Here is a 25,207-nt window from a genome sequence, read left to right as displayed (position 1 = left end):
GACGGGCAATAAGCAAATCGACCAATCATAATCAAGCATCTCTTCGCTCTTCACTCCTACTGCACTCCATTTTTCTTCTCGAATAAAGAAAAAGTGCAAGAGAGTACAAGTAGGACGAGCAGATCAGCGAGTCGCGTATCGACGCTGCGATTGGACGCGGTATTTGGCGTTGACCAATCAGGACGAAGAACTCTTTAATCCTCGCGTTCCGATTGGTCGAGCAAAGCGTCTCTTCCGCTCGCAGTCTAGAGATGCGCTCGAGGGTTTCCGTACTACATAAATTCTTCTAGTTCGTGACGAAACATCTTTCATCATGGCACACGTCAGCACATCGCGCCCTCTGTTCGCCTCCTTCGTGTATTTGTATATGTAATATGGAGAGAGTGGATATACAGCGGTTCTCCCATGTGAGAGAGTACGCTCGAATTTCGATCACCAGGCGTTTCGGAATTAACTCGTTAAAATGGTGATTGATCAAGTTTCTCTGGATATCCGTCTACCGAATCCTCGCGAATCGAAATCTCCGGCGAAGGCGCGTCTTTGGTCGCTGAAGGATCGTCGACGGATCCGCGACGTCGCATAGATGTCATCCATTAATCCAGCCGAGCCTTATTTTTTTCGGCGTGAAAATGTGAAAATGTGAGATCACTATCCCGGAAGTGCCTAGTGATCTCGCAGTTTCACAGGGTGCCGTCACATGGGACGTAACTTGCGTAAGCGTAACCAGCGGATCGCCAATCACCGAGTTATTCCGATAGAACTCGACGAAGGGCTCTATCGGAATAACTCGGTGATTGGCGATCCGCTGATTACGCTTACGCAAGTTACGCCCCATGTGACGGCACCCTAACTCAGTCATATTAACGATAACGAAAGGGTGTGGTACATATTACGATACGTCTATCCCACTGATAACATATACATGTCAAGCATACACATTAAAGTTTGTTTAGAAGATTTATGTTACTTTTATCTTCTAAAAAAATATAATAAAAAAATATGGAAGAGGAGCAGTTTACAATGAATGAAAAATTGCGTATTTACAACGCTTTCAGCTAATTATAAAGCTTGAAACATTCTTTAAACAATTTTTATAGAAAAATATTTTTTATGCTCAAAAATTATATAAAGTTTGTTTAAAATTAAAAGTTTTTGTACGTTTTGAAAAAACTCATCGATAAAATTCTCCAGCGAAAATAAGATTTGTTAATTTAAAAATCAAACCTTTGCATTAAGCAATAAATCTACACATACATATATGTATATATGTATAATAACATTTAATAATAACAATAAGATTCTAAAAAAATGATTGACTTTTCACATTCTCATCTCACCTGACTTTGTTCGCCCAATTACGGTTGTGTCGAGTGAGGGTGCCGTCACATGGGACATAACTTGCGTAAGCGTAACCAGCGGATCGCCAATCACCGAGTTATTCCGATAGAGCTCGATGAAGGGCTCTATCGGAATAACTCGGTGATTGGCGATCCGCTGGTTACGCTTACGCAAGTTACGCCCCATGTGACGGCACCCTTAGAACAGCAAAAGAGCAAACCCTAAAATAAATTGAGTTATCGATAACTTTTATCTACTACAATATGAAGAGAGATGTAAGATATTGATAGAACATGCATATTACAATTATATAATTTATCTTTTTAAAAAAAATTAAACATTTTTGTTGATATTTTTCCGTGATAATATTCGATATTACTTTAATAAAACTATAAATATATAATAAAACTATAAATATATAAACTTCAATAAATTTTAATAGTATTAAATATATGATAAGATTGTAATGCAATTTATGCTTGAGCTAATAACATTCGATTTTGATTAGCCTTTCTCATTTTCAGCCTTTCACACACACACACACTTGCTTATACTTGTACCTGTCAAAAGACTTTTTAACATAAAGGAGCAAGATGGATTGTATATACACACATATACTTTGACAAAACTCATATATGCATTATTATATTTTTATTATTATTTTGTTATGTATTATATGACATAAATAATTTATATTACAGAATTTACTTCTATTTATATATTTTCCCATTTATATTTTCTCCGAGAAAATTTGTTTATTAAATAATTAAAATAATTATAAAATTTATATGATTATATTTATATTACTACATGTACATATATTACTATTTATATTATATTATAACATTTTATTATTATTATTTATATTATATATTTTATGTTAATGCATCGCATTTAAGCATCATATTAATATCTTAATATATTGCATTTTCAAATAATATTGCATATATAATAATAGTTAGATTTTATAATTGTATTGTATAGTTATGCAGATTTAGTTGTCTGATTCGGAAATCAAATAAAAGATGAGATGTTGTAACATTTCATTTTTAACTACGTAATTATATGCTGGCAATTCAAAAATATATTGTTTCTCGTGTCGGAAGTACACGCGAAATACATCTCCAAACCGGAATATATTAGTCTACAATAGCTGTGTTGCGCTATAAACCACCGACTAATTATCGGCTATTACGTCGGACTGATGGCGCGGTCCTCGTTGCATCATTAGTCTATTTGTACGATCGCTCGTAAAGTCAAAGAAAACTTTCAATGTGTGTGTAGGAGCAAGGAAGCCTGAGATTCAAGGTCGTGTAAAATATCTTGATGAAATGTTTATGTTCGTAAGTTCGTGTTACTTATTTCGATTGTGTCTAAGGCTAAAGCCTAATCTACAATGTGCTCTTGTCTTCTTGCTTTCTTGCTTCTTCGTGCTATGTTTTACCGACAATTTAGTGTTCGTCCACTTTTATCTCAGGCAACAGAAAGAGAAGAAACATCATCGTGAAAGGGCAAAGAACACGAAACAAAACGCAAAGAGCACATTGTAGATTGGGCTTAAGGGCGTTGAAAAGCGTTACAAACATTCATGAAACGAGAGATTATTTCTATTCTGTATCGTGACTATTTTTAATTCTTGTTTTAAGATAATAGCATAGCAGAAACTAATTTTAATATACATATATGTAAAAGATATATACAATATTTTATTTTGTAAATTACATAAATCATAAAAAACAAAAATAAAAATTTTATAATTTCAATTTAAATACAATTTCAAGTAATAATTACTAATACGAGCCTTTGGGCACTACTACATTTACTATTTATAGTATGCTTCTCGTATACTTTTCGCTTGATAAAGAATCTCTACTTTAACTAAAAAAAAAATTTAATTACATATTAAGTTACTTTTTTACAGTCGATTACACTTGACATTCATTGATGCTAACAAGGGGAAGCTCCGGATGTGTCCTCTCCGATTTTAATAAGCTTAATATATGTTACACTACTATCCTCCTACTAATCATAGTTAAAGCCATTCGATGCAACTCTCAAGCATTTGCTGGAAAAATTAATTTAAACTTCTTTTTTATTAATAAAAAAATTTTATTTTTACATATATTTCCATTCGTCCTCGGAATTATCAAAATTCTGGAAAGGTTTACAAACTTTTGGATGATAATTATCATAAAAACATTTAAAGCACAATATTTATTTACAATGTGAGCACATTGTATAAAACCGACATCGACTCCGGATTTGTTCTCTCCGATTTTAATAAGATTAATATATGTTACATTACTACCCTCCTACTAATCACTGTTAAAGCCATTCAATGCAACTTTCAAGCATTTGCGAGAAAAATTAATTTAAATTTATTTGACCTTTTACTTTTATTTACTTTTATTACTTTATAAAACTTTATTTTTTATTTTTATTTATTTATTTGTCATATAAATATGTAGTATACATATATACATATTTATATATGCATTGAAAAATTTTATAATATAAATCTTATTTTTTATGATAATAAGAATAAAAAATAGGAAGACACATCCCTGGTGAAAATAACTTTACAATTTTTTACACGAAATTATGTGAAAACTATGATTTTTTATTATATAATTACAAGTTTTTGAATTATTTCAAAGTGATTTTTACGTCAAATCTACGCGATTTGACGCGATTTGGTCCATGTTTGTAGTTTTTTATAAATTTACGTAAAAAGTTATAATTTTCTACGACCACATTACGTAATTTAGTTGTATAAAAGCGTAAATTTTTAGGTATTAAACTCAAATATTATATTGTTCACAGAAAACATGGAGAATAAGATACATAGCTGGAAGTGGCTATATTTTATACGAATGACCAACTCCAGTAATATAAAATGCCGATCGTGCCCAAAAATGTTTAAATTAAAAAAAGATTATACGCATCTCAAAGAACACATCAAAAATCACAAAGAAATATCAACAGAAAAAAAAGACATTTGGTTAAAATATTATAATGAAACTGACGAAGTGCAGAAATTACAATGCACATTCTGCAAAAAATCAGTTAACATTATTTTTAAGTTTGCAAATAATGCAATGCTACATTTGAAAGAAGACCACAAAATAAATAGTATCGAAGAAGAGCTAAATTACAAAATTATTCAACCGTATATAAAATTTCTAGACAATGGCAGCATTAAATGCTGCCATTGCTCGAATATATATAATGATCCAATAAAATTAAAGGATCATATTCATTTAATCGATGAAACAGTAGTAAGTAAATAAAGTCGTAAAGTCATAAGTTGTAAGAAATTAGCCAATCACAGTCGATTATTCTCCTCACATTCAACTGTGATTGGTCAATTTCTTACGACTTACGACTCTATTGTAGACCCCGCAGAAAGAAATAGGAAAACTTTCTTTTTACTAATTAAACCGTATAAAAACCAACAGAAAAACTCGGAACAAGAAGTTATAGAAGTTATAGAAATATCGTCAGATGACGAAGATGTACCAAACAACGATGGACCAAACACGACCAGAACAAACGACGTACCAAATGAAAATAACGAAAAACCATATCGTTCAAAATTACGTTCCTATAAAAAGGAAACAAACTTGGTACGTATTTAAAGTTCTAAATTTTCTTAAATTTCTTAAATTTTCTACAACCACATTACGTAATTTAGTTGTATAAAACGACTCTATTGTAGACAATTTGACGACAAAGAAATCGACCAATAAAATAATAATAAAAAAAAAAAAAAAAAAAAAAACAATTTATTTATTTAAAAAAAATTTATTTATTATATTTTTATTGATTATTTATTATATTTTTATTGATTATTTATTATATTTTTATTGATTATTTATTATATTTTTATTGATTATTTATTATAATTATTATTAATAAATTTTGGAGTTGGATATAATCTTGTAATTTGTGCAATAAATTCGTATTCTATACCTTGATTTTGGCATACGGCGTTTTAGATGTAAACGAAATGTGAAGTGGGAAGAAATCTGCGGGTGTAGAAGAAGGGGCCGAAAATTCCATCGAGCCAGATTTTGTTGAAGCATCGATCACCGGTAAGGACCAGACTAACGTGTTTCGTCGTCCCTCGTGCGTGTCCGTCGCATTCGCTAACAATACAGTTGCATCCGATAGATAGAGGAATGTTTATCTGGACGTCGTTCAATTCGAGATCAGCCTGCTCCAATTCGTACTCGATATTCACGTCGCATCCGCCCTCTCCGTTTTCAGAAGGCCAACAATTTACTGTTACAAACGATATTAATTAAATATATATACTCTTTGATTTTTACAAACTTAACAAAGTTGATTTATGGGTACAATTGATGAATCTCTTACTTGAAATTGGTAATGCTGTCTCGTCTTGGGCTTGGAAACACCATTTCAACACACCCACGTCAGTGTTTAACGGAAATGGTTTTGTGGCCCATGCGCTCTGAATAATTCCTTGTCCATTCCTTGTTTGGATGAGTCTGTAACTGAATGCCTCTCGTGTCCTTGTTCTCAACTTGCACGCGAATACGTTCCCATTTTTCGTCAGAGATGTGTAAAGTCACCGTGCAACTCGAAATTCTGTAAACCTCCGTCCCGACCGACACGTACGTTAAGTCTCTCCTCTTGCCTCAAGTGAACCCTTTTGATGAAAATGTGTTTGTTTAAATCAATTTGTTGCTGTGTATGAATATTTAAAATTTTTCTTTTATAAATGCATGCATTTATGAAATTACATACAATTCTGCGTTCATTATTTGAGGAGTGATTGGTGTCAATTTCGTTCCAGGAGCAGCAAGAGGTCCTGATACAACATTTTCACCCTCCTCCTTCAATTGATCAACAAAGGAATCAACATCTCAAGATTTGCTACCCAATTTCATTGCACCCGGTCCAGCGTTGACTGGTTTTCTGAAAAGAAATCAGATATAATACAGAGAATGAAAATAATTGCAGTATATAATTTACAGTCTGGTAAATTAGAATTGATCATACTGTTTGGGCTTATAGGAAGGTCTAATTGGTTCAGGCACAAAATTAGCTGTATCACCGACAGCAGGAGTAGCTGGGGTGCTACCACTTCCATATCCTCCACCAAATCCAGGACTTTTACTTCCACCCTTCTTGTTAGCTTCTATCATTCTTTGCCTCTGCAATTCCTTAGCTTTCTCGCGCATCTTATTTTTAGCTTCGCGTTCCTGCGTCATTCTTACTGCTTGATAAACCTTCTCCTCATGCGAATCCATTTCTACAAAAGTTCTGATTTGTGCTAAATTAACATTCTCCCTATAGCCTAGTGCAACTATCTCGTCAAATGCAAATATCAAATTGAACGCATTCTCCGCTATTTCAAGTTCGTCCATCGAGTTGCAATATTCTGGAATCTGAAGTTTTATTTTATGTAACGCTCTGGCATAACAAAACTTTTTGATGATTATTTGTGTCCACAATGGATCAATCTACTTACCACTCTCGCAAAGAGTCTCAAAGTTTCCAGATCCTCCAAAATATTGCTAGCCTTGGTTGTGATAAGCAGCATATATACTTTCTAGAGAGGCTGATAAACATATCTGACGGATTCAGTTTCCACGAATGTGTGCTGTTTACCCGAGCTCATCAGTTTTGGGAACGCAGCGAGTAGGCCTTCTATTCTCGCCTTTGTCATCTCGACGAACTGTCGAGAAATTATGGCTGGAAAAATGAACAATCGCGAGTGAGCTAATCTAGTTGCACTAGTAAAAAAAAATTTTTTTAATTATAATAAATAAATTCAGCATGACAGAAATTTTTTACACAAGTCTTGTATACACAATCAACACCATCCGACACTTTGTCTATTTCTTCGCGAATAGAAAGCAAAGAAACATCACGATATAATCATGTGATTATCATAATCGAGCTCCGGGCGATCTGCTATCGAAACGAGACACGTATACGGATACGTCGAGGATAGATATCGTTTCACTTACTCTTTCCGGCTTTGGTGCATACCGCAGCAGCGATGAGTACTTGGAAAGAGAAAAGATAACACTGAATATTCCGAATATATATATATTCGGTGACATTTGCGGGATAATCGCGGCTCGGCTGGATTAATGGATGACATCTGTGCGACGTTGCGGATCCGTCGACGATCCTTCGGCGACCAAAGACGCGCCTTCGCCGGAGATTTCGATTCGCGAGGATTCGGTAGACGGATATCCAGAGAAACTTGATCATTCACCATTTTAACGAGTTAATTCCGAAACGCCTGGTGATCGAAATTCGAGCGTACTCTCTCACATGGGAGAACCGCTGTATATCCACTCTCTCCACATCACATATACTAAAACACGAAGGAGGCTTCTTCTTCTTCTTCTTCTTATAAATTACTGGCAACAGGATGACAAAATGATCCATCCATCAAGCCATAAACTGGTAGAAATATATAAATCCAATGGCACAGCGTCCAAAATAAAAAGTCCTCACAAAAGTCCTAGTCCATCAGTCCATGACTTACAATCACAAAGGAGATACCAATTCAAGGAACAGGATCAAAGGTTCACAGCACAGTCCAACATCGTTCGACGCCGCCCTCTTAGATGTAGAAGAAGTTTCAGAAGATTTTCCCGCAATCAAATTTCTTTTTAAGCCCCTCGACTTAATATGCCGAGATGATGTGATCCCCAGAGCTCTCCTTACCAGCTTCATTCAAAGGTACAACACAGATTAGTCCTCTAACTTCTTGAGAAAGAGAATTTAATGCATCTAAAACCTCTTGAGGCTCAGAGTCAATGTCCATGCATTCATTACGCATCGGCCCAAAAATGCAAGTCACGGCAAACACCGAAGCAAAATGGCCGACACTCTCACGAAATTTTAACACGTGGCAATATATCCTCTTTTATCGATATAATTTCAATTCACAACAAACAGCTAATTCAGCTCGCGACACTATGAACAATAGATTCCATCAAAGGACGCGCAACTTCATCCAAAAATATCGCAGCGTCGATACGCGACTCGCTGATCTGCTCGTCCTACTTGTACTCTCTTGCACTTTTTGTTTATTCGAGAAGAAAAATGTAGTGCAGAAGGAGTGAAGAGCGAAGAGAGTAGCTTGGTGGCTGATTGGTCAATACGCAAACGTCACATCCAATCGCAATCGAGTTCGCAAACCCGTAGTGTGATACGGCCTTAATATTTGGAACAAAGTCAGTTCGTTAGCGCATGCGCAAAGCGCAAATTCGCACTTTGTTTAGTTACAATTCATGTGTCGCATACATAATTCGTATTTGTAATAAAATATTTGAGTGTTTATTCGGTATTTTCCATCTCTTTGGCATAATGTAATATTTTTTCACGTGTGATATGAATATTTAAACAATTATAGACATTTTGAAAGAGATAATTCGCGATAGAGAAGTTAACCTTTTTTCATGAACACGGTTCGAAATTATTTACAGAGAGATTGCGAGAAATAAGGAATAATAAGGGCGTTAATTAGAAATGTTCAATCAGAACAACACATTAAGGACGGGAACGTCGAATACGTCGAATCCCATGCAGGATTTCGAAGTAGTTTCGCCACCGGATGATTCCGTCTCCAGTCTAGCGTTCAGCCCGGCGTCCATCCAACAGAATTTTCTCGTAGCCGGTTCCTGGGATTGCAATGTTCGCTGTTGGGAAGTCGAGCAATCCGGCAAGACTGTACCGAAATCAATGCAAAGCATGGCAGCGCCAGTTTTGGCTGTATGCTGGAGCGATGTAAGTTTCTATTTCATCCTATATTCTAATGACATTGTGTGTATGTATAGTAAATCTTCGTACAATCCTAATAAAATAAGTCACCACGAGATATTTATATACTTTTTAAATTAATTTTTATACAACATCAAATTATATAAATTGTCAGGATGGAACTAAGGTGTTTATGGCAGGATGTGACAAAACGGCAAAGTGCTGGGATCTGGCCACAAATCAGAGCATGCAGGTGGCAGCGCATGATGCACCTATCAAAACGTGTCATTGGATAAAAGCATCTTCATATTCATGTCTAATGACTGGTTCCTGGGATAAAACACTAAGAGTAAATATTTATCAAATTTCTTTACTTGACAGTTCATTAATTTATATCTTTTAATATTTTTATTAAAAAATGTTAAATTTTCAGTTTTGGGATTTACGCAGTCCTAAACCTGCAATGACTATCAATCTACCTGAAAGATGTTACTGTGCTGATGTGGTAAGTAAGGCATATATATATATATGTACAATGAAATTTGTATAATATATAAAATTATTCACATTAATAATATCACAGGATTATCCAATGGCAGTTGTGGGAACAGCTGCACGTGGATTAATAGTCTACCAACTGGAAGGCAGTCCACGCGAATACAAACCAGTTGAGCTAAGCTTAAAGTACCAATATCGTTGCGTAGCAATTTTCAGAGATAAGAAAAAAGTTCCAACTGGTTTCGCGATTGGTAGCACAGAAGGACGTGTAGCAATTCATCATCTGAATCTTAGTACAAAGGAAAATTTTACATTTAAATGTCATAGAACTAACGGTACACCAAATGGATATCAAGATATTTATGCGGTTGGTAGATACTTTTTAAATTTTTTAATTTAAATTTATCTTATAGAAAAAGTTTAGTTTCTTCTAATTGTAATAATATTTTGTTTATCAATTTCTGCACAGGTTAATGACATTGCATTCCATCCAGTACACGGCACTGTAGCAACTGTAGGTGGTGATGGCACTTTTGGTTTCTGGGATAAAGATGCACGTACGAAGTTAAAGTCATCCGAAACAATGGAACAACCCATCACACGTTGTTGCTTTAATCACAATGGACAGATATTTGCATATGCTGTTTCTTACGATTGGTCAAAGGTATTATTATTAAAATACAATAATCGAAAAATTGCATATACTTGATATGATTATTGACAAGGTATATATTTATATTTTAGGGACACGAGTATTATAATCCAGCAAAAAAGAATCAAATCTTTTTGAGACCATGTTATGATGAATTAAAACCGAAAGCTTCGCCCTAGGCTTTGATTCTTAAGTAAAATTTTCACCAGACGATGTATGAATTCAAATATAATCATGAGGATTCACGCATTTTTTCAGTAAACACATAACATTTTATTGTTTTTTTTAATTGTTAAATAATTAACATTGCGTTACTCACATGATTTTATGTATTTATAAATTATATAGAGTAGTATACTATATGAAAAAAATTTTTTTTTCTAACTAATTTTTCATTAAGATATAAGATGATTAATTTCCAAAATATATATTGACAGGCATATTTTCTTTTGTAAAAACGCTAATATTGAAATACACAAATTTATTATATATATTTTAATAAACAAAAAGCTGTGCGCGCGCAATTGTTTACATTTAACATCCTCGATATCTTTTTACTCTTCTATGATTGAATAATATATTTCATAATTTCAAGATTTTTATAAATCTTTGTGTATTTCTAAAAAGTCTTGGAAAAGGATAATTTTTTTTACAAAACAATTTTATTTTTATGAATCTGTATTTCGGACATGCAATCCATTTTATGATAAAATTAACAATTTCGTTTATTAAATGCGAATTTGAACTGTTGTGTGTATTATGGTTTGTTCTTTTTAACTGAACTTTTTGCACTCTTCGTGTTTTCTCTCTTTCTCTCCAATATCTAAAAATATATCTATCTCATTTTTTTCTGTTCCATTTTAGCTAAAAAGAACAAACCTGCAAAGGTAAACAATATGGCCGGTGTACGAGGTACATTGGTACGAGGAGATGGCACTGTCTAATAAATCAATATTTCAGCTATGAACAACGTAATATTATATAGATATGTTATTTAAATACACAGATTAATTAATTTCTCCGTCAAAACCAAACTCTCCGCGTTATAATGTCGTCGGAGAAGGTAGGTTATGTGTCATTGACAGTTGCATTCTACATGTACACAATTGAAAAATTTGTGTTAAATTTAACAAATATCACATGTCCCAAACGGTCCACAGAAATTTTTGTGTTAATTTAACATAATACGGATATGTTAAATGATGACACGAATATTGTGTTAATATTTTAACATAAAATTAATGCAAACTTCAAGTAAACAAAATAAATTTTGTGTTAAATTAACATAGTTTTAATGTAAAAATTAACTAAAAAAATTGTTAATTTTACATTTTATCATCCCCACTTATATTATAAAGTAAAATTAACATTTTTTTTCTGTAAATTTTAACAGATAAATCTTGTCACTAATAATATCGAACATATTTATTGTGTAAAATTAAAAGTAAATACACATTGTGTTATTTTTACACTTTCAGTTATTTTAATAATTTAACATTTGAGTTCAATTAACACAACAGCAATATGTTAATTTAACACATGAATGTGTTAAATATTTAACACAAAAATTTTAACGGGGATCATTTTTAACAAGAAAATACAAATTTTCCAACTGTGTAATTGTTATAATAATAATATCAATGATAAAAGAGGAAAAGATTCGCATTGATTAATAAATCTATATGTCTGATCGTTTCTTTCAATCTATTTCGCTATGCGAACTTTATTCTGCTCTTTTCTGTCATAAGATATTTAATTTGATCTATTTAATGACAGGTTCTCTATCGACTAGATCAACCTCATAGCACCGGCAGTGTTTATATTTCTTGGCGTCCTGGAAATAGTACACATCTAGCCACAACAGGTTGTGATTGTACAGTTGCCATTTTTGATAGACAAGGAGATATTCAGGAACGAATACAAATTTCTGGATTATGCACTGGCTTTGGTTGGGACTCGGATGGAGATCTGTTGGCAATAATATCGCAGAATTCATCAGTTATAGTTTTATGGGATGCCACAACCGGCAAAAAGTCTCAGATAGACGCGGGTGTAAGAGATGGGCTGACCTGTATGATGTGGGCGAAGAAGAGCTGTTTGCTAGCAATAGGAACGCAGAAGGGAAATTTGGTGCTTTACGATCACATAAATGCAAAGTATGATTAGACTATCAACAAAATATTTATGTAATTTAAAAATTATAAAATGTTTAATTTTATTTAATTATTATTTTCTGTTACATAATGTAGACGGATACCTATCTTGGGAAAACATAAAAAGCGTATCTTATGTGGCGCATGGTCGATAGATGGTCTTCTCGCTTTGGCAAGTGAGGACAAGGTTTTAACCATTAGCACAAGCGAAGGAGATACTCGCCGAGAGATAGCTCTTCAGGGTGATCCATCTCATATACAATTTAGCGAAATGAAAATGGATCACAGGATAGGCGGAGAAAATACGGTATTTATGAACACTTATTGTCAAAAAATATTTGAAAAATATTCATATGAATTTGTTTATTTTATATATGTAAAAATATAAAATATTTTTAGGTGTCCCTTATTGTCAGCAAAACGACTTTGTTTTTATACAACATTTTGGACCCAGAGAATCCTATTGAATTGGCCTTTCAGAAACGTTATGGATCAATTGTAACTTACAAATGGTAACTATTTATAGAGTAATACTTGATTCACAATATACAATACTTCATTTTAATATACTGTATTGAATATGTACATACATTTCTACTTTACAGGTATGGTGATGGCTATATATTGGTAGGATTCGAAGCTGGCTTCTTTATAGCAATATCAACGCATATAAAGGAAGTTGGCCAAGAATTGTTTCAAATTAAGAACCATAGAGATTCTTTGACAGATATTGCATTGAGTCAAATGGCCGGAAAAGTAGCTACTTGCGGTGACAATACGTTAAAAGTACATAGTTTGCAAAATCTCGAGGAAACCGACACAATGATTTCAGTGGCCGGCGAAAATGGAATTAGCAGTATTGAATGGTCACCAGACGGAACAATGCTGGCAGTTGTGACTTACGTGGGCAATATATTGATATATTTGATAGAAATACCAAAATTAACCAGTGTTTGTGGTAACAGGATAGCATTGTTAACGAGTTTGATGGAAGTGGCTGTACATCTTTATGTATTGGACAAGGTATTAATAAGATTTTTGGTGACAAAAAAATTAAGTGATAAGGTAAAGTATTTTTCACTGAAATTAATTTTTTTTTTAGGAGAAACCAAGCCCGCAAATAATTAATACTATAATAGAACCAACCATATTAGCAGTGGGTCCAATACATTTAGCAGTAGGATTAAACAATAGAGCTCTTTTTTGGGATTTGTCTCTAAATCATTACGACAGGATACATTTTGAGAGAGATTATTTGGCGACGATAGATAGTATTCGTTTAAACGAGAGATATGTATCCACATTATTTGATGGAAAACTGCAGCTGCATTCGGTAACTATGAGTTTTGAATATAAAAGCATATATAAAAAATATATGAAATCCATAAAATGATTTTATTAATTTATATTATACACAGATTAAATCTGATGAAGCATTGATAAATAATGAGAAAGATACAAAAATGTTTCCAGATTCAAACTCTCATAGTAGAATAACATGTCACGCTCTCTGTCCGGATTTTTTGGTTTATGGTAACGATGTAAGTCAATTTGAGATTAAACTTTGAGATAATATTGAATAATTGGTTATAAATAAATGAATTAATGTGTACATCTGATTTCTTATACTTTTAGATGGGTCATATTGTATACTTTTATTTGGAAACATTTAATCAATGTACCGAATTTATGCATAACAATGGAATAAAGGAGTTATATTTGGATGCGAATGGAACACAATTGTGTTTTGTTGACAATAAGTCTGATGCTTACGTATTTGACCCGATAAATGAAGTGGCCATTGCAGTGCCTGATTGTCCTGATAACATTGACAGCATTCTCTGGGATCAAAATATATTCGAACGTGCTATGTTTGCTATATACAACAAAAGCATTATTGTAACATACAGTTTTGTAAAATATTTTGTTGAGGGTAAGCAAATGACATGATTATATGTATTATCACATATTATATATATATATATATATATATATATATTATAAAATTATATAAATTTAATTATCTATAATTATGTATATAACAGGTACTAAAGTAGTAAAAATAAATACCACAAAGTTGCCATCAGACTCAGTGCCTTTATTGATGTATTCTGGAGAAGTTACATTGAGTACAATAGGTAGCAAATTAATACAAATAACATTAGCCTCCCATGAAGAGGTAGGGAATATTGTGGAATTAAAAAAAATTAATGAAATTTTAAATAATCAAATTCTGTGCAGACGGTAAGTATTATACAAATTATAATTAAAAATAAAGAAACTTGTATGAAATATTTCAAAAAATTTATTTATTATATTTTAGATTTCAACAAGCTTGGAATACTTGCGAGAAATTAAACGAAAAAGATGCATGGCTAAAATTGGGCCAAAGTGCTATTGCAAATTTAAATGTCGAATTTGGTAAGAGATAGCAATATTTAATTTCATATTTTTATTAGGAACATTATAAAATATTTAAGTTATGTGTTTACAGCCATTCGTGTATATCGACAAATAGAAGATGCCTCAATGGTATGGACATTACAAAATATGGAAAATATAGATGAACTAGCATTATTATGTGGCCATGCTTGTATATTATTAGGAAATTATAACGAAGCTGAAAAATATTTTCTACAATCTTCCGAACCTGTGCAAGCCTTGTATCTAAGAAGAGATTTAATGCAGTGGGAACAAGCGTTGAGTCTAGCGCAGAAGTTAAAACCTGACGAAATTCCTTTTATTGCTAAAGAATACGCCCAACAGTTGGAATTTACGTAAGATTTACAAATACTATTAAATATATATGTCATTGTTTTAAGAAGTGATTAAAAACAAATAAGATTTTTCATAGCAATAATGCATAAGTATAACCATTTAGCTACTTATTTTTAAAAAGTATTTTAGAAACATGTATGTTATAATAATGTTTTTGTCATATACTGCAAATAATTATTCAACAAAAGCATCTTTTGTCCTATAGAGGAAACTACCCAAAAGCTTTGACAAACTACGAACGCGGTCTTATCGACTCCAATATTTCGTCTGTTTTGGCTGCGCAAAATCCTCATCATCGAAGTCAATGTCTAGCGGGAATAGCAAGAATGTCTATAAGATGCGGCGATAGTAGAAAAGGCGTTGGAATAGCCATGGATAATGAAAGTTCAAGATTACTAAGGAAGGAGTGTGCAGAGATTTTAGAATCGATGAAGGTATAGTCTTATATTTATATTAGTTAGATCTCATAAAGGTAATTATATCTTTTTATTGCATAAATTTACATATATTTTTAGCAATTCAGCGAAGCTGCACAATTATACGAAAAGGCTGAATATTTCGATAAAGCTGCCTCTGCATATATAAAGTTGAAAAATTGGCACAAAGTGGGACAACTCCTGCCGCAAATATCGTCGGCAAAAATTAACATACAATATGCAAAAGCCAAAGAGTCGGAAGGTAAATATGAGGAAGCTGCCAAAGCATATGAAACAGCAAAGGACTATGATAACATAATCAGAATTAATCTGGAACATTTAAATAATCCTGGTAAATACATTTTGTGTTTATTTCTCTACATATAAGATTTAATCTAATAAAAAAACATTAATATTTAAATAATAATACTTTATTATTCTATTTATACAGCTCGTAGCGTTGAAGTTGTTCAAGAAACTAAAAGTATAGAAGGTGCAAGAATGGTCGCAAGATATTTTCAAAAGATGAATGACTATAATTCAGCTATTAAATTCCTAATTTTATCGAATTGTCACGACGAAGCTTTTCAATTAGCTAACCAACATGGTAAAATGGAATTGTATGGAGAGATTTTGGTGAACACAATTGATGACACTAATGTTCGTAAAGAAGATTTTAGAAGTCTTGCTATGCATTTTGAATCGCAAAAAAACAATCTTCTAGCGGGAAAGTATTATTTCCACGCTAAAGAATATCAGAAGGTAAGTTTGCAATGTTTTATTTCTAATTATGTATAATTAATTAATGATATTTCAATGATTAAATAATTAATATTTTTAGGCTTTGCGACATTTATTAAAAGCTGCACAGTTGGTTCCAGATGATGACAGAGCGATCACTTATGCCATAGATACTATTGCATCCGCTAAGGATGATAAATTAGCTAATCAATTAATAGATTTCTTACTAGGTAGCGATGGATTACCAAAGGTTATTATTTATTTATATTTAAATAATCAGTTGAATATGAATATCTCAGGAATATGCTTATTTTTATAGCACTCTTTTTGAATTATAAATATAATTTATGTTTTTTACTAGGATCCAAAATATTTGTTTCGATTATACATGGCTAGAAAACAATATAAAGAAGCAGCTAAAACAGCGATTATAATTGCAAACGAGGAACAAATTAATGGTATATATTAATTAAAAATGTGTAATGCTAAATAATAATAATAATAATAATCTTTTTTCAATCTTTTTAATTTCTTTTTTTTTCAATTTCAGGCAACTACAGAAACGCTCACGATGTTCTATTTGGAATGTATCAAGAATTGAAGAGAAACAAAATCACGATACCTTTAGAGATGCAGTCTAATTTAAGACTTTTGCATTCTTATATTCTGGTGAGATTACACGTGAAAAGAAGCGATCATTTACGAGGTGCTCGGATGTTGATCAGAGTAGCTAACAATATATCAAAATTTCCCTCACGTTAGTACAAAAAAAAGTAATAGCAATTAACGCGAATTAATGCTCGACTTATATATGTGTAACATGTAATTTATATTCTTTAGATATCGTACCGATATTAACTTCAACTGTAATAGAATGCCACAGAGCGGGCTTGAAAAACGCAGCTTTTAATTTCGCCGCTATGCTGATGCGTCCCGAATATCGGGGACAGATAGATGCAAAGTACAGCAAAAAGATTGAAGCGATTGTGAGGAAAGCACCGAGAACGAAGGATATCGAAAATGACGATGAACCTTTGACACGATGTCCATACTGTAAGAGTAGAGTTCCCGAGACTAAAGTGACCTGTGATAAATGTAAAAACACCATACCTTTTTGTATTGCAACGGTAAAAACTTTTTTAATGCTATTTAAAAAATAAGAGAAATCTACAAATTTTATTTATTTTTATTTTCATTAATGTATTTACTTACAGGGACGGCATATTGTAGAGGATGATTTCACAGTATGTCCCCAGTGTGATTTCCCAGCCATCAGAAGTGAATTTCTAAGGTAAATATTGCGCATATATTGTATATGTAATAGTAAATAGTAAGAAAAGCACTCAAGTATCTATAATAATTTCTTATCTGTGCAATAGGATTATCGAATCTGAAGAAACTTGTCCAATGTGCTCCGAGAGAGTTAATCCTGAAATTGTATCGTCCATTACTGATATCCGTCCATATCTTGATTATCAAGAGGAAAAGAAGGCGTAATTTTTACATATTTAAACATGGAGAGTACATTTTTATTAATGTACGAGAAACAGCTTATAGTTTACACAAATTAGGGAACAAATATTATTTTATAGATATTTGCATCTACTTGTTGCACAAATCAAAGATGCATTATCGTATGCCTTAGACGAATATGATATAATCACGAGTGCAATTTAAATTTGCAAATAATAGGGATAGTAAATAGTAAATATTCCGATCGAGTTGGAAAAGACAAAGCGTCAGAATTCTCGATGCAACAGTGCCGTCCATTACAAGTACAATTACTCGAGTACAAGTAGATTACATTAGTAATATAAATATATATAAGAGAATCAGTGCTATTAGCTACGCAAGCTATGCATTTTAATATAGATAATTGCCACAAATAAAATGATTGACACGGACAAATATTAATATTTGTTGGTAATTAATGTTATTTGTAATCGTTACAGCTTCATTATCGTAAAAGTTTTCTACGAGAAATCTTAGAGATTAGATTAACAGATAAGAAGCTACATTCCGCGAGTTTCCCATTGCGTAAAACGAAAAAAGAAAGCTAGAACGAGCCATCATAATAATCATAACATATTCAGTCTGCTCGGTCTCGTAACATCGTGACTGCGATAATTAACCTAACCTAACCTAACCTAAGAGAACACGTGACTGCGTAGCATGACTTTGAAGAATCGACGTGTATGACTTTTACTTTTTCTTTTTTTGTCAAATAAACTCTTGGATAGATATTTCGCAATATAGACAAAGAGATTTAACGATAAACAGGATAATAAGAAAATAGGGGTGCAATTTTTATATTTTATTTTAAAATTCCAAGTCTAAAAACCAGAGAGCTCCGATCGACTCTCAAATAATCACAGCCATTTCTTTTTTACTTTCGCAAAATAACTGTTCTCGCTCTGGAGGAAAAAAAAAAGCTGCAAACGGTACCTTGGAATTGTTGGAAAAAGGCCAATAGACATAGCTGTATAAATATGCGTAAGTTTGTATGACGATTTGCAGCGAGTTTCTTCAAAAATTAATGAGCCACGATCGATTAAACTTATATACATATAGGTATGTAAATGCTTGACGCATAATTATATATATATATATATATATTTTGACATTAATTATATGTTAATTAATATTCAAGGACACGATGAATTTTAAGATATCAATTTTCTATTTAAACGTAACTTCATTTAGAGAAAGGTCTCATTATAATTATAGCTCGTCATTAATAAAATGCGCATTAACAAAATAACAAACATCAGACAAGCGACTGATGCGAAACCTATATCACGTAACATTTTTTTATACATGTCGATTTCTCGCATTATGTCAATAGATAACAATTGTACAGTGAAGTATCACGCGAGAAGGAGAGACAAACATTTTCATTCGGAAATAATTTCATTACATCGTTGATGCATTTCGATATCTTTTCGCATAGAGAAGGAGAAATGTTGAATCGAAAATTATTTAAATATTACACCGTTGACATTTCGATATATTTTTCTGTATAAAGAGAGAGAGAGAGAGAGAGAGAGAGGGGGGAGGGAGGAGGAGGGGGGAGAGCTTTAGTGCGAAGTTTGTCGCGAATCGCGAAAACTCGTCCTCCCAGAGTGCATTACGGCCCTGAAGACGCACCACCACGGTGCGGCCACGTAGAACGATATAGCTGGGTATAGCTGGAGGAGAATCTCGCGCCGCTGCGCGCTATTAAAATATACGACGCGACTCTACGTCGAGCTCGCGACCGGCACGCACGATCGGTATCGTTTTATTTATCGTGTCGCGCGCGCCAATAGTCGGCGTCGTCACTCGGCAGTGATTTCCCATCGTCGTTTTCGTTATTTCCGGTATTTCGAGGCCCGCGTCGTTGGCAACGCCTTTAATAATACGCCTTTTACGGTATATAGTCGAGGTCGGGGACACGATACGTAGAACCGAGGTGACCGAGAGTGTTGAATCGGCGCGCGCGAGACGTTCGCCTAACTCCTCGTTTTCTTCTCGATTCGCGGTCCCTTCTCGCCCGCTCGGCAGCGAGGTCTCGTCAAGATGGCCGAGAAGAGCGGCTCGCCGGCCGCCGCCACGGCTGGCACCCAGGAGCAGCAGCAGCAGCAGTCGCAGTTCCTGTCGAGCTTCGTCACCGAGATCGTCAAGAGCCCGGTGAACCTCGCCCTGGTGGGCGTGATCGCCATCCTCGTCTACAAGATCGTGAAGAGCCGCACGAGGACCGAGGAGCCCGTGCAGGAGGTGAAGAAGCTGCCGAAGCTGCGACGCGACTTCGCGATCGAGGAACTGACCAAGTATGACGGCAAAGGTCCGGATGGCCGGATACTGGTCGCCGTAAACGGCAGCGTTTACGATGTCACCAGAGGCGCCAAGTTTTACGGCCCTGGTGAGTTTTCAGACTTGGCTACGACGATGTAAAGTTTTTTCTTTCTTTTTTTTTCGGTCTCCGCGCTCCGGAGATTGTTGGACGATTCTACGAGCGATATCAATTTGATGAATCAAACCGATTCTCTCACTCTCCGGCGCTTTATTGTGTAGTTCGTTTTATTAGTTTGCGGCCCAAAGGAACGCCCGTTGATGATATCATCGCGTGGTGCGCGCGCAAAAATAAAATCGCGAAATCGCAACATCGTCACGACCAATTGTGCCTCTCTGTGTCGCGAGACTGCTTAGCTGATGACGATGATAGCTGCTTATCGCGTTGCCTGATGTATGTCGGGAAAGAAAGGCTCGCTTAAATACGTATAATGGGTGAATAAATGGTCCGAAACTATGAAATCCATTTTTTCCCTGAATCTTAAATAAATTGATCGAGTTTTAGAATGATAAAACTATTAGTAAATAAAAGATAATCGTGTAGTTGTATATAAAATCATTTTTAGATTATTTTGCACATATTTGATGCGGAAGGAGATTACGTATGTACATGTTAAAATTTTCTTTGCTTTTTAAATTGTTAATAATCTCTGATAAAAATAAAGGAAAGTCGATTGTACGCTCTTTATTTATGTAACTTTGTTAGTAATAATTTTTTGGAGAAATTGTGTGCTATCGTTTCTTTTGCATAGGTGGACCGTATGAAGCATTTGGTGGCCGAGATGCCAGTAGGGCACTGGCAAGGTTTGCAGTAGACGCAGCAACGGATAAATATGATGATTTAAGCGATTTGAATACTACAGAAATGAATTCTATCAACGAATGGGAAGAACAATTTAAAGGTGAGTGACTTGGCACATGCAGGCAGAAGTTACAATGATTTCTGATTTATGCATAATGTAAAAAGTAGATATGTACAAAAATAGACATTAATATTAATGTGCGCATTAATACAAATTTTTATGTTAATATGTTATCTACATCAATAAGCTACATGAGAGATAAATTAAAAAGAAACAAGTTTGCATGTAAATAATATTTTTTGTACTTGTCCATTTGAAATAGATTATATTTAAGTCAATGCACAAACGCTTTGAATCTCATGAATAATGAATGAGAGTACAGTTCAAGGATTTTTTATTACATATGTATCTTTGTTTGAGCTCGTCAAGATATAGGAGTTTAAATCTATCAAGTTATGATCAAATAATACATACATGTATGTAATTATCTATTCTTTTCTTCTTTTTGTTATAGAGAGGTACGATTACGTCGGAAAATTATTAAAGCCTGGCGAAGCACCCACAAATTATTCGGACGAGGAAGACGAGGGTAGCCAACAGGAAACTGAAGTAAAATCGGAAAATGAAACAGAAACAAAAACAGATAACAGTGAGACTGCGGGAAAGTCAAAGAGCGATTGACCACATGATTGTACATTGGAAGAAGCAGAACTTTTTCGGAAGCACATTACGCATACATTGTTGTTACAGAAATTTTTGAAATTATCGCTCATGAATATATTTCTGGACGTTCAACCGAATATTTTATTACTTCATAACGATAATCAGATAAAGAGGCGAAATACTGGCTTTTAATCGAGTTGGAAGTACATAAACATTTTGAAAAAAGCTGGTGATTATGATGCAAAGACTTTATTTGAACGTCTAACTTCTAATCAGACGTTCTCTCGTGTCTTTTAATGTTTTTATATATGTACAAAAGATTTTCTACAGATTGCTAAGCTGAATCAATGGCAAGTAACAATATAGTATATATTCCATTGTAGTTTTTCATTGAATTAGTTGTATCCTACTGTGCAACATGCAGTAACGATACACTTCGTACATGAATAGCAGTACGATAAAGTTTCTGACATGCATTTGGAATTTAGTTTTAAGTTTATCTATGAAATATCTTTACGCCGCATTTCCATGATTTAAAGAAATTTACAATACCGAATCGTCGGAAAGAGTGGAATTATACAAAAACATAAATTTTGAAACAATTCACTTGTTAATTATTTCCGATTAACGCTTATTAATCGGAAAGCGTTAATGGTTATATATTTATGTTTATATTTTTAATACAATCGAGCGATATGTAATTATTATGCATGGTATAAAATGTGGTATCCCAATACGGAAACCTTTTTCTCACTAACGTTGAATAAAAAGAACCATTTCAAATTGCATATTTTGTGCAAAACTTTTAATTGCTAAAACAGTACTAGGAGTCGGGTGTATAAAAATACATATAAAATCTAACGATTTATTTTACATGAAAATAATCAATATAAAAGTTTTGTAGATTTTAGCAGCATATAATTTTGTTATAGCGCTACAACAATACAGTGAACTGTATTTGTGTACTTCCGTGTAATGTTGCCTTTCGGTAGAAAGGCATAAATGCTACAGAGCATCAATTTATTAACGCTATTTGATGACTTTATTCATTACAATAAAATAAAAGCATGGTTTGGGTAAATAGTTACATCTAAATAAGTTTATGTGAACAAAAATAAATTAGAGCTATGTTATACACATATATATTTCCATACATCCATACACATATAAAGGGTTTGCATGCATTCCTTGTATAATTTAAAACTCTGTCAATGTATAAAAATCGAATTGTATTTTATATCTTGTTGGCATTTAAAAAATAAGAAAATTATTTATTGTATACCACACATTCTGTTAATTACATGAACATGGTTTATATAACTTAACATGATTAGATATAGTATCAATTATGGCAAATAAAGTTTTATTATTGTTTATATCAATTGAATAGCAAGAATGCACAGTTATATACATACATACAGTTGATTTCAATGTATATGAATATATAATGTATACTTCCATTTTTCAATTTATTATTCTAGATAGAAGACGTATCTTCCGTTGTGTGAAAAACATTAATGTATTATAAAGCGAAATGCACATGTTGATGATACTATCAGAAACAAATAGATTACAATTTTAATGAAACAAGTTGTGCTAGGAATGCAGAAAAATTGAATACTTGGAATAAAAATTGGAATGTCGTGATAGACTTATACATATTTCAATTCACACACATTATTCGAAGTAAATATAAATACTTTTTGACATTTTATAGTATAGCTCGTTTCTACCAAACAATGGCGCGAGAAAGTTTATTGTTATTTGATTTCTATTTTATCATCAAGACCTCAGAGATGAGATGTATAGGAATGGAAATCTATTTGATAACGTGCAAAGAATTACATTTTACATTTGATTCTATTTACTTAATAATGGTAATTATATGCTTTATTTGCGTTTATATTGCAATGTCATTTAACAATTTCTATTCTTATTCTAGTCCTATGTAACAAACATTATATATGCGATTACATATAATTAGATCATAAGATACTAATATAATGAACTTGCTGAAAAGATGCTCTTAAAATATCAACAATTTCACAATTTCTGGATATTACACAAGGCCATAATTATCTGAGCAAGCCATAAATCATAACGAGCAAGTATCACTGTTGAATAATCCAAAAATTAAAAATGTTTGTCAGTTTTTGAAACATTTATAGAAGTAGTATAGGATTGTTCAACTCGGGAGTATCCTCCACGACGGATATAGGAGAAAAAGAGAAAGAAAATGAACGGAGGCATGTTTGATTTACGAGTACGAGCTGGTTGGACGTTTATCTCGCCTCAGTAATGGTCTTTTTGGAATGCGCGACGCGCGCCTATCCGAGCTCGAGGATCGACCTTGCTTCTTCAACCCGATGTAGCGTAACGAATGCATCGTCAAGATTATGCGCCCCCCACGTCATCGTTTCATGTTATTAAATAAATATATCTTCGAATTCCCCTTGCGTGGCGAAGGATCGATGCTCGACAGACGAAGGCGAAGCGTTCTATTAATTAAAGCGCGGTGGCTAAAAACAGGAACGCATTATATAAGGGAGAATATTATTCCGAAAAGCTATATTTTTAGAGTCGTTATTTCATCTCACACAAAAGATACGCGCGTTTAGATACACAACTCGATTCTCGATATAGCTTCTGACAATGAGTACATTTTCTAAGAGATAAGATAAAAGAGCTTAGAATACATTTTCCTCAAAAACACACAAGGTTTTTATGTTATCTTATGTTATCCAATATCTTTGGATTTTTATGACGAGAGAGAAATATATATAGCATAATTATTTTTTTGACAGAATACGGAATAGATCGAGTTTTTAATAGAGAAATGTCATCCGAATGTTTTTATATTTATGTGTGAAATATTTTCAATTTTTAATAATTAGTTAAATATATATATTTATATCCCCCGCGCGTGCGCGAGAATATATTTTAATAGAAAATAATTGAAATATATATAATTCTAATCAATTTCTCACTGGATGCGCAAAATATGCACAATAATTTTCAGCAATTTAAACATTCGAGATGTTTCAATTTTTAAATCATTTTCAATTAAATAGATCGCCGAATTCTTTGATTTACGAGCCGATATAATAAAGATCAAGCTTTTTTGATATTTTCGAGATTACGTTTTATATAAAAATTTTGTTCGGAGATAGATGGCCAGACGCTTAAAACGTTTATCCAAAATTAGTTGAGTTGATGCTTAAAATATGTTTCAAACGATTCAAAATTATCTCTTCTCTTTCACACAAAACGTATAAGTTAATTTTAGTTTACTTTAAAACACAGAAAATTTCACTCAAAAATTTCAGTCAAATGCATTTCCTTTTCATTATTTTATAATTTTATACTAAAGATGGAATATAATGATATTATGTTTAATTATGCAAATATTTATGATTCGTTTGAGGAAATTGTAAAATCGTCGATTGGGTCTTGTTTATTTCGTGATTCGATGACAAAATGAAAAGGATGAACGTATCGGTATATAGACGTGATTACGAAAGCTTTACTTTTCTTATCGCATCACTAGTGATATCAACGGCACAATATTGCGTGAAAATAATATAG

General features: G+C 33.1%; 3 protein-coding genes, 2 long non-coding RNA genes and 1 pseudogene across 7 annotated transcripts; 4 read left to right on the top strand and 2 right to left on the bottom strand.

Moving 5' to 3' along the window:
- The first annotated feature begins 206 nt into the window (after window positions 1-206).
- On the top strand, window positions 207-4,987 carry LOC145941171 (uncharacterized). Its single transcript, XR_014426139.1, has 2 exons — window positions 207-466; window positions 4,797-4,987. It is a non-coding gene; the product is annotated as an uncharacterized LOC145941171 (long non-coding RNA).
- Window positions 3,938-8,407, bottom strand: LOC145941164 (coatomer subunit delta-like; annotated as a pseudogene). Its single transcript, XR_014426138.1, has 6 exons — window positions 7,338-8,407; window positions 6,836-7,059; window positions 6,364-6,752; window positions 6,109-6,279; window positions 5,716-6,010; window positions 3,938-5,622 (listed from the first exon to the last, which is right to left on the bottom strand). The product of XR_014426138.1 is annotated as a coatomer subunit delta-like (transcript).
- A 167-nt stretch (window positions 8,408-8,574) lies between these two features.
- Rae1 (ribonucleic acid export 1) lies at window positions 8,575-10,696 on the top strand. Of its 2 annotated transcripts, XM_083046415.1 has the most exons (7): window positions 8,575-8,696; window positions 8,814-9,114; window positions 9,263-9,436; window positions 9,521-9,592; window positions 9,671-9,952; window positions 10,055-10,249; window positions 10,330-10,696. In XM_083046415.1, exons 2-7 carry the CDS (start codon window positions 8,857-8,859, stop codon window positions 10,414-10,416), a joined length of 1,068 nt encoding a protein of 355 aa, XP_082902541.1. In that variant the 5' UTR covers window positions 8,575-8,696; window positions 8,814-8,856; the 3' UTR covers window positions 10,417-10,696. The 2 variants fall into 2 exon arrangements, with proteins under 2 accessions (XP_082902541.1, XP_082902542.1); XM_083046416.1 differs by having other exon boundaries at window positions 8,598-9,114.
- Window positions 10,697-11,003: 307 nt separating this feature from the next.
- Oseg6 (intraflagellar transport protein Oseg6) lies at window positions 11,004-18,239 on the top strand. The gene is made up of 20 exons (XM_083046414.1): window positions 11,004-11,300; window positions 12,014-12,393; window positions 12,487-12,697; window positions 12,790-12,902; window positions 12,996-13,413; window positions 13,493-13,723; window positions 13,809-13,931; window positions 14,026-14,323; window positions 14,436-14,634; window positions 14,714-14,811; window positions 14,885-15,167; window positions 15,374-15,602; window positions 15,684-15,936; window positions 16,036-16,346; window positions 16,426-16,575; window positions 16,687-16,783; window positions 16,876-17,082; window positions 17,166-17,452; window positions 17,540-17,616; window positions 17,705-18,239. Exons 1-20 carry the CDS (start codon window positions 11,286-11,288, stop codon window positions 17,820-17,822), a joined length of 4,098 nt encoding a protein of 1,365 aa, XP_082902540.1. The 5' UTR covers window positions 11,004-11,285; the 3' UTR covers window positions 17,823-18,239.
- Window positions 17,270-19,294, bottom strand: LOC145940822 (uncharacterized). The gene is made up of 3 exons (XR_014426077.1): window positions 18,771-19,294; window positions 17,538-17,754; window positions 17,270-17,409 (listed from the first exon to the last, which is right to left on the bottom strand). It is a non-coding gene; the product is annotated as an uncharacterized LOC145940822 (long non-coding RNA).
- Window positions 19,295-19,537: 243 nt separating this feature from the next.
- Msbp (membrane steroid binding protein) lies at window positions 19,538-23,525 on the top strand. Its single transcript, XM_083046417.1, has 3 exons — window positions 19,538-20,226; window positions 20,909-21,058; window positions 21,474-23,525. Exons 1-3 carry the CDS (start codon window positions 19,884-19,886, stop codon window positions 21,638-21,640), a joined length of 660 nt encoding a protein of 219 aa, XP_082902543.1. The 5' UTR covers window positions 19,538-19,883; the 3' UTR covers window positions 21,641-23,525.
- Window positions 23,526-25,207: the final 1,682 nt, after the last annotated feature.

Source organism: Prenolepis imparis, unplaced genomic scaffold, assembly GCF_030444845.1.
Source record: "Prenolepis imparis isolate NDT839.2.m4 unplaced genomic scaffold, iyPreImpa1.0 SCAF_9, whole genome shotgun sequence".
NCBI lineage: Eukaryota > Metazoa > Arthropoda > Insecta > Hymenoptera > Formicidae > Prenolepis > Prenolepis imparis.
This window is presented reverse-complemented; position numbering and strand designations above follow the sequence as displayed.

Coding starts and splice junctions, on each gene's coding strand:
- Rae1 (XM_083046415.1), top strand. CDS start 8,857: ATGTTCAATCAGAACAACACATTAAGGACGGGAACGTCGAATACGTCG. Junction 9,115..9,262: donor TGGCTGTATGCTGGAGCGAT/GTAAGTTTCTAT, acceptor ATAAATTGTCAG/GATGGAACTAAGGTGTTTAT. Junction 10,250..10,329: donor TTTCTTACGATTGGTCAAAG/GTATTATTATTA, acceptor TTTATATTTTAG/GGACACGAGTATTATAATCC.
- Oseg6 (XM_083046414.1), top strand. Junction 14,812..14,884: donor AAATTTAAATGTCGAATTTG/GTAAGAGATAGC, acceptor ATGTGTTTACAG/CCATTCGTGTATATCGACAA. Junction 16,347..16,425: donor ACGCTAAAGAATATCAGAAG/GTAAGTTTGCAA, acceptor TAATATTTTTAG/GCTTTGCGACATTTATTAAA.
- Msbp (XM_083046417.1), top strand. CDS start 19,884: ATGGCCGAGAAGAGCGGCTCGCCGGCCGCCGCCACGGCTGGCACCCAG. Junction 20,227..20,908: donor CGCCAAGTTTTACGGCCCTG/GTGAGTTTTCAG, acceptor TCTTTTGCATAG/GTGGACCGTATGAAGCATTT. Junction 21,059..21,473: donor ATGGGAAGAACAATTTAAAG/GTGAGTGACTTG, acceptor TTTTTGTTATAG/AGAGGTACGATTACGTCGGA.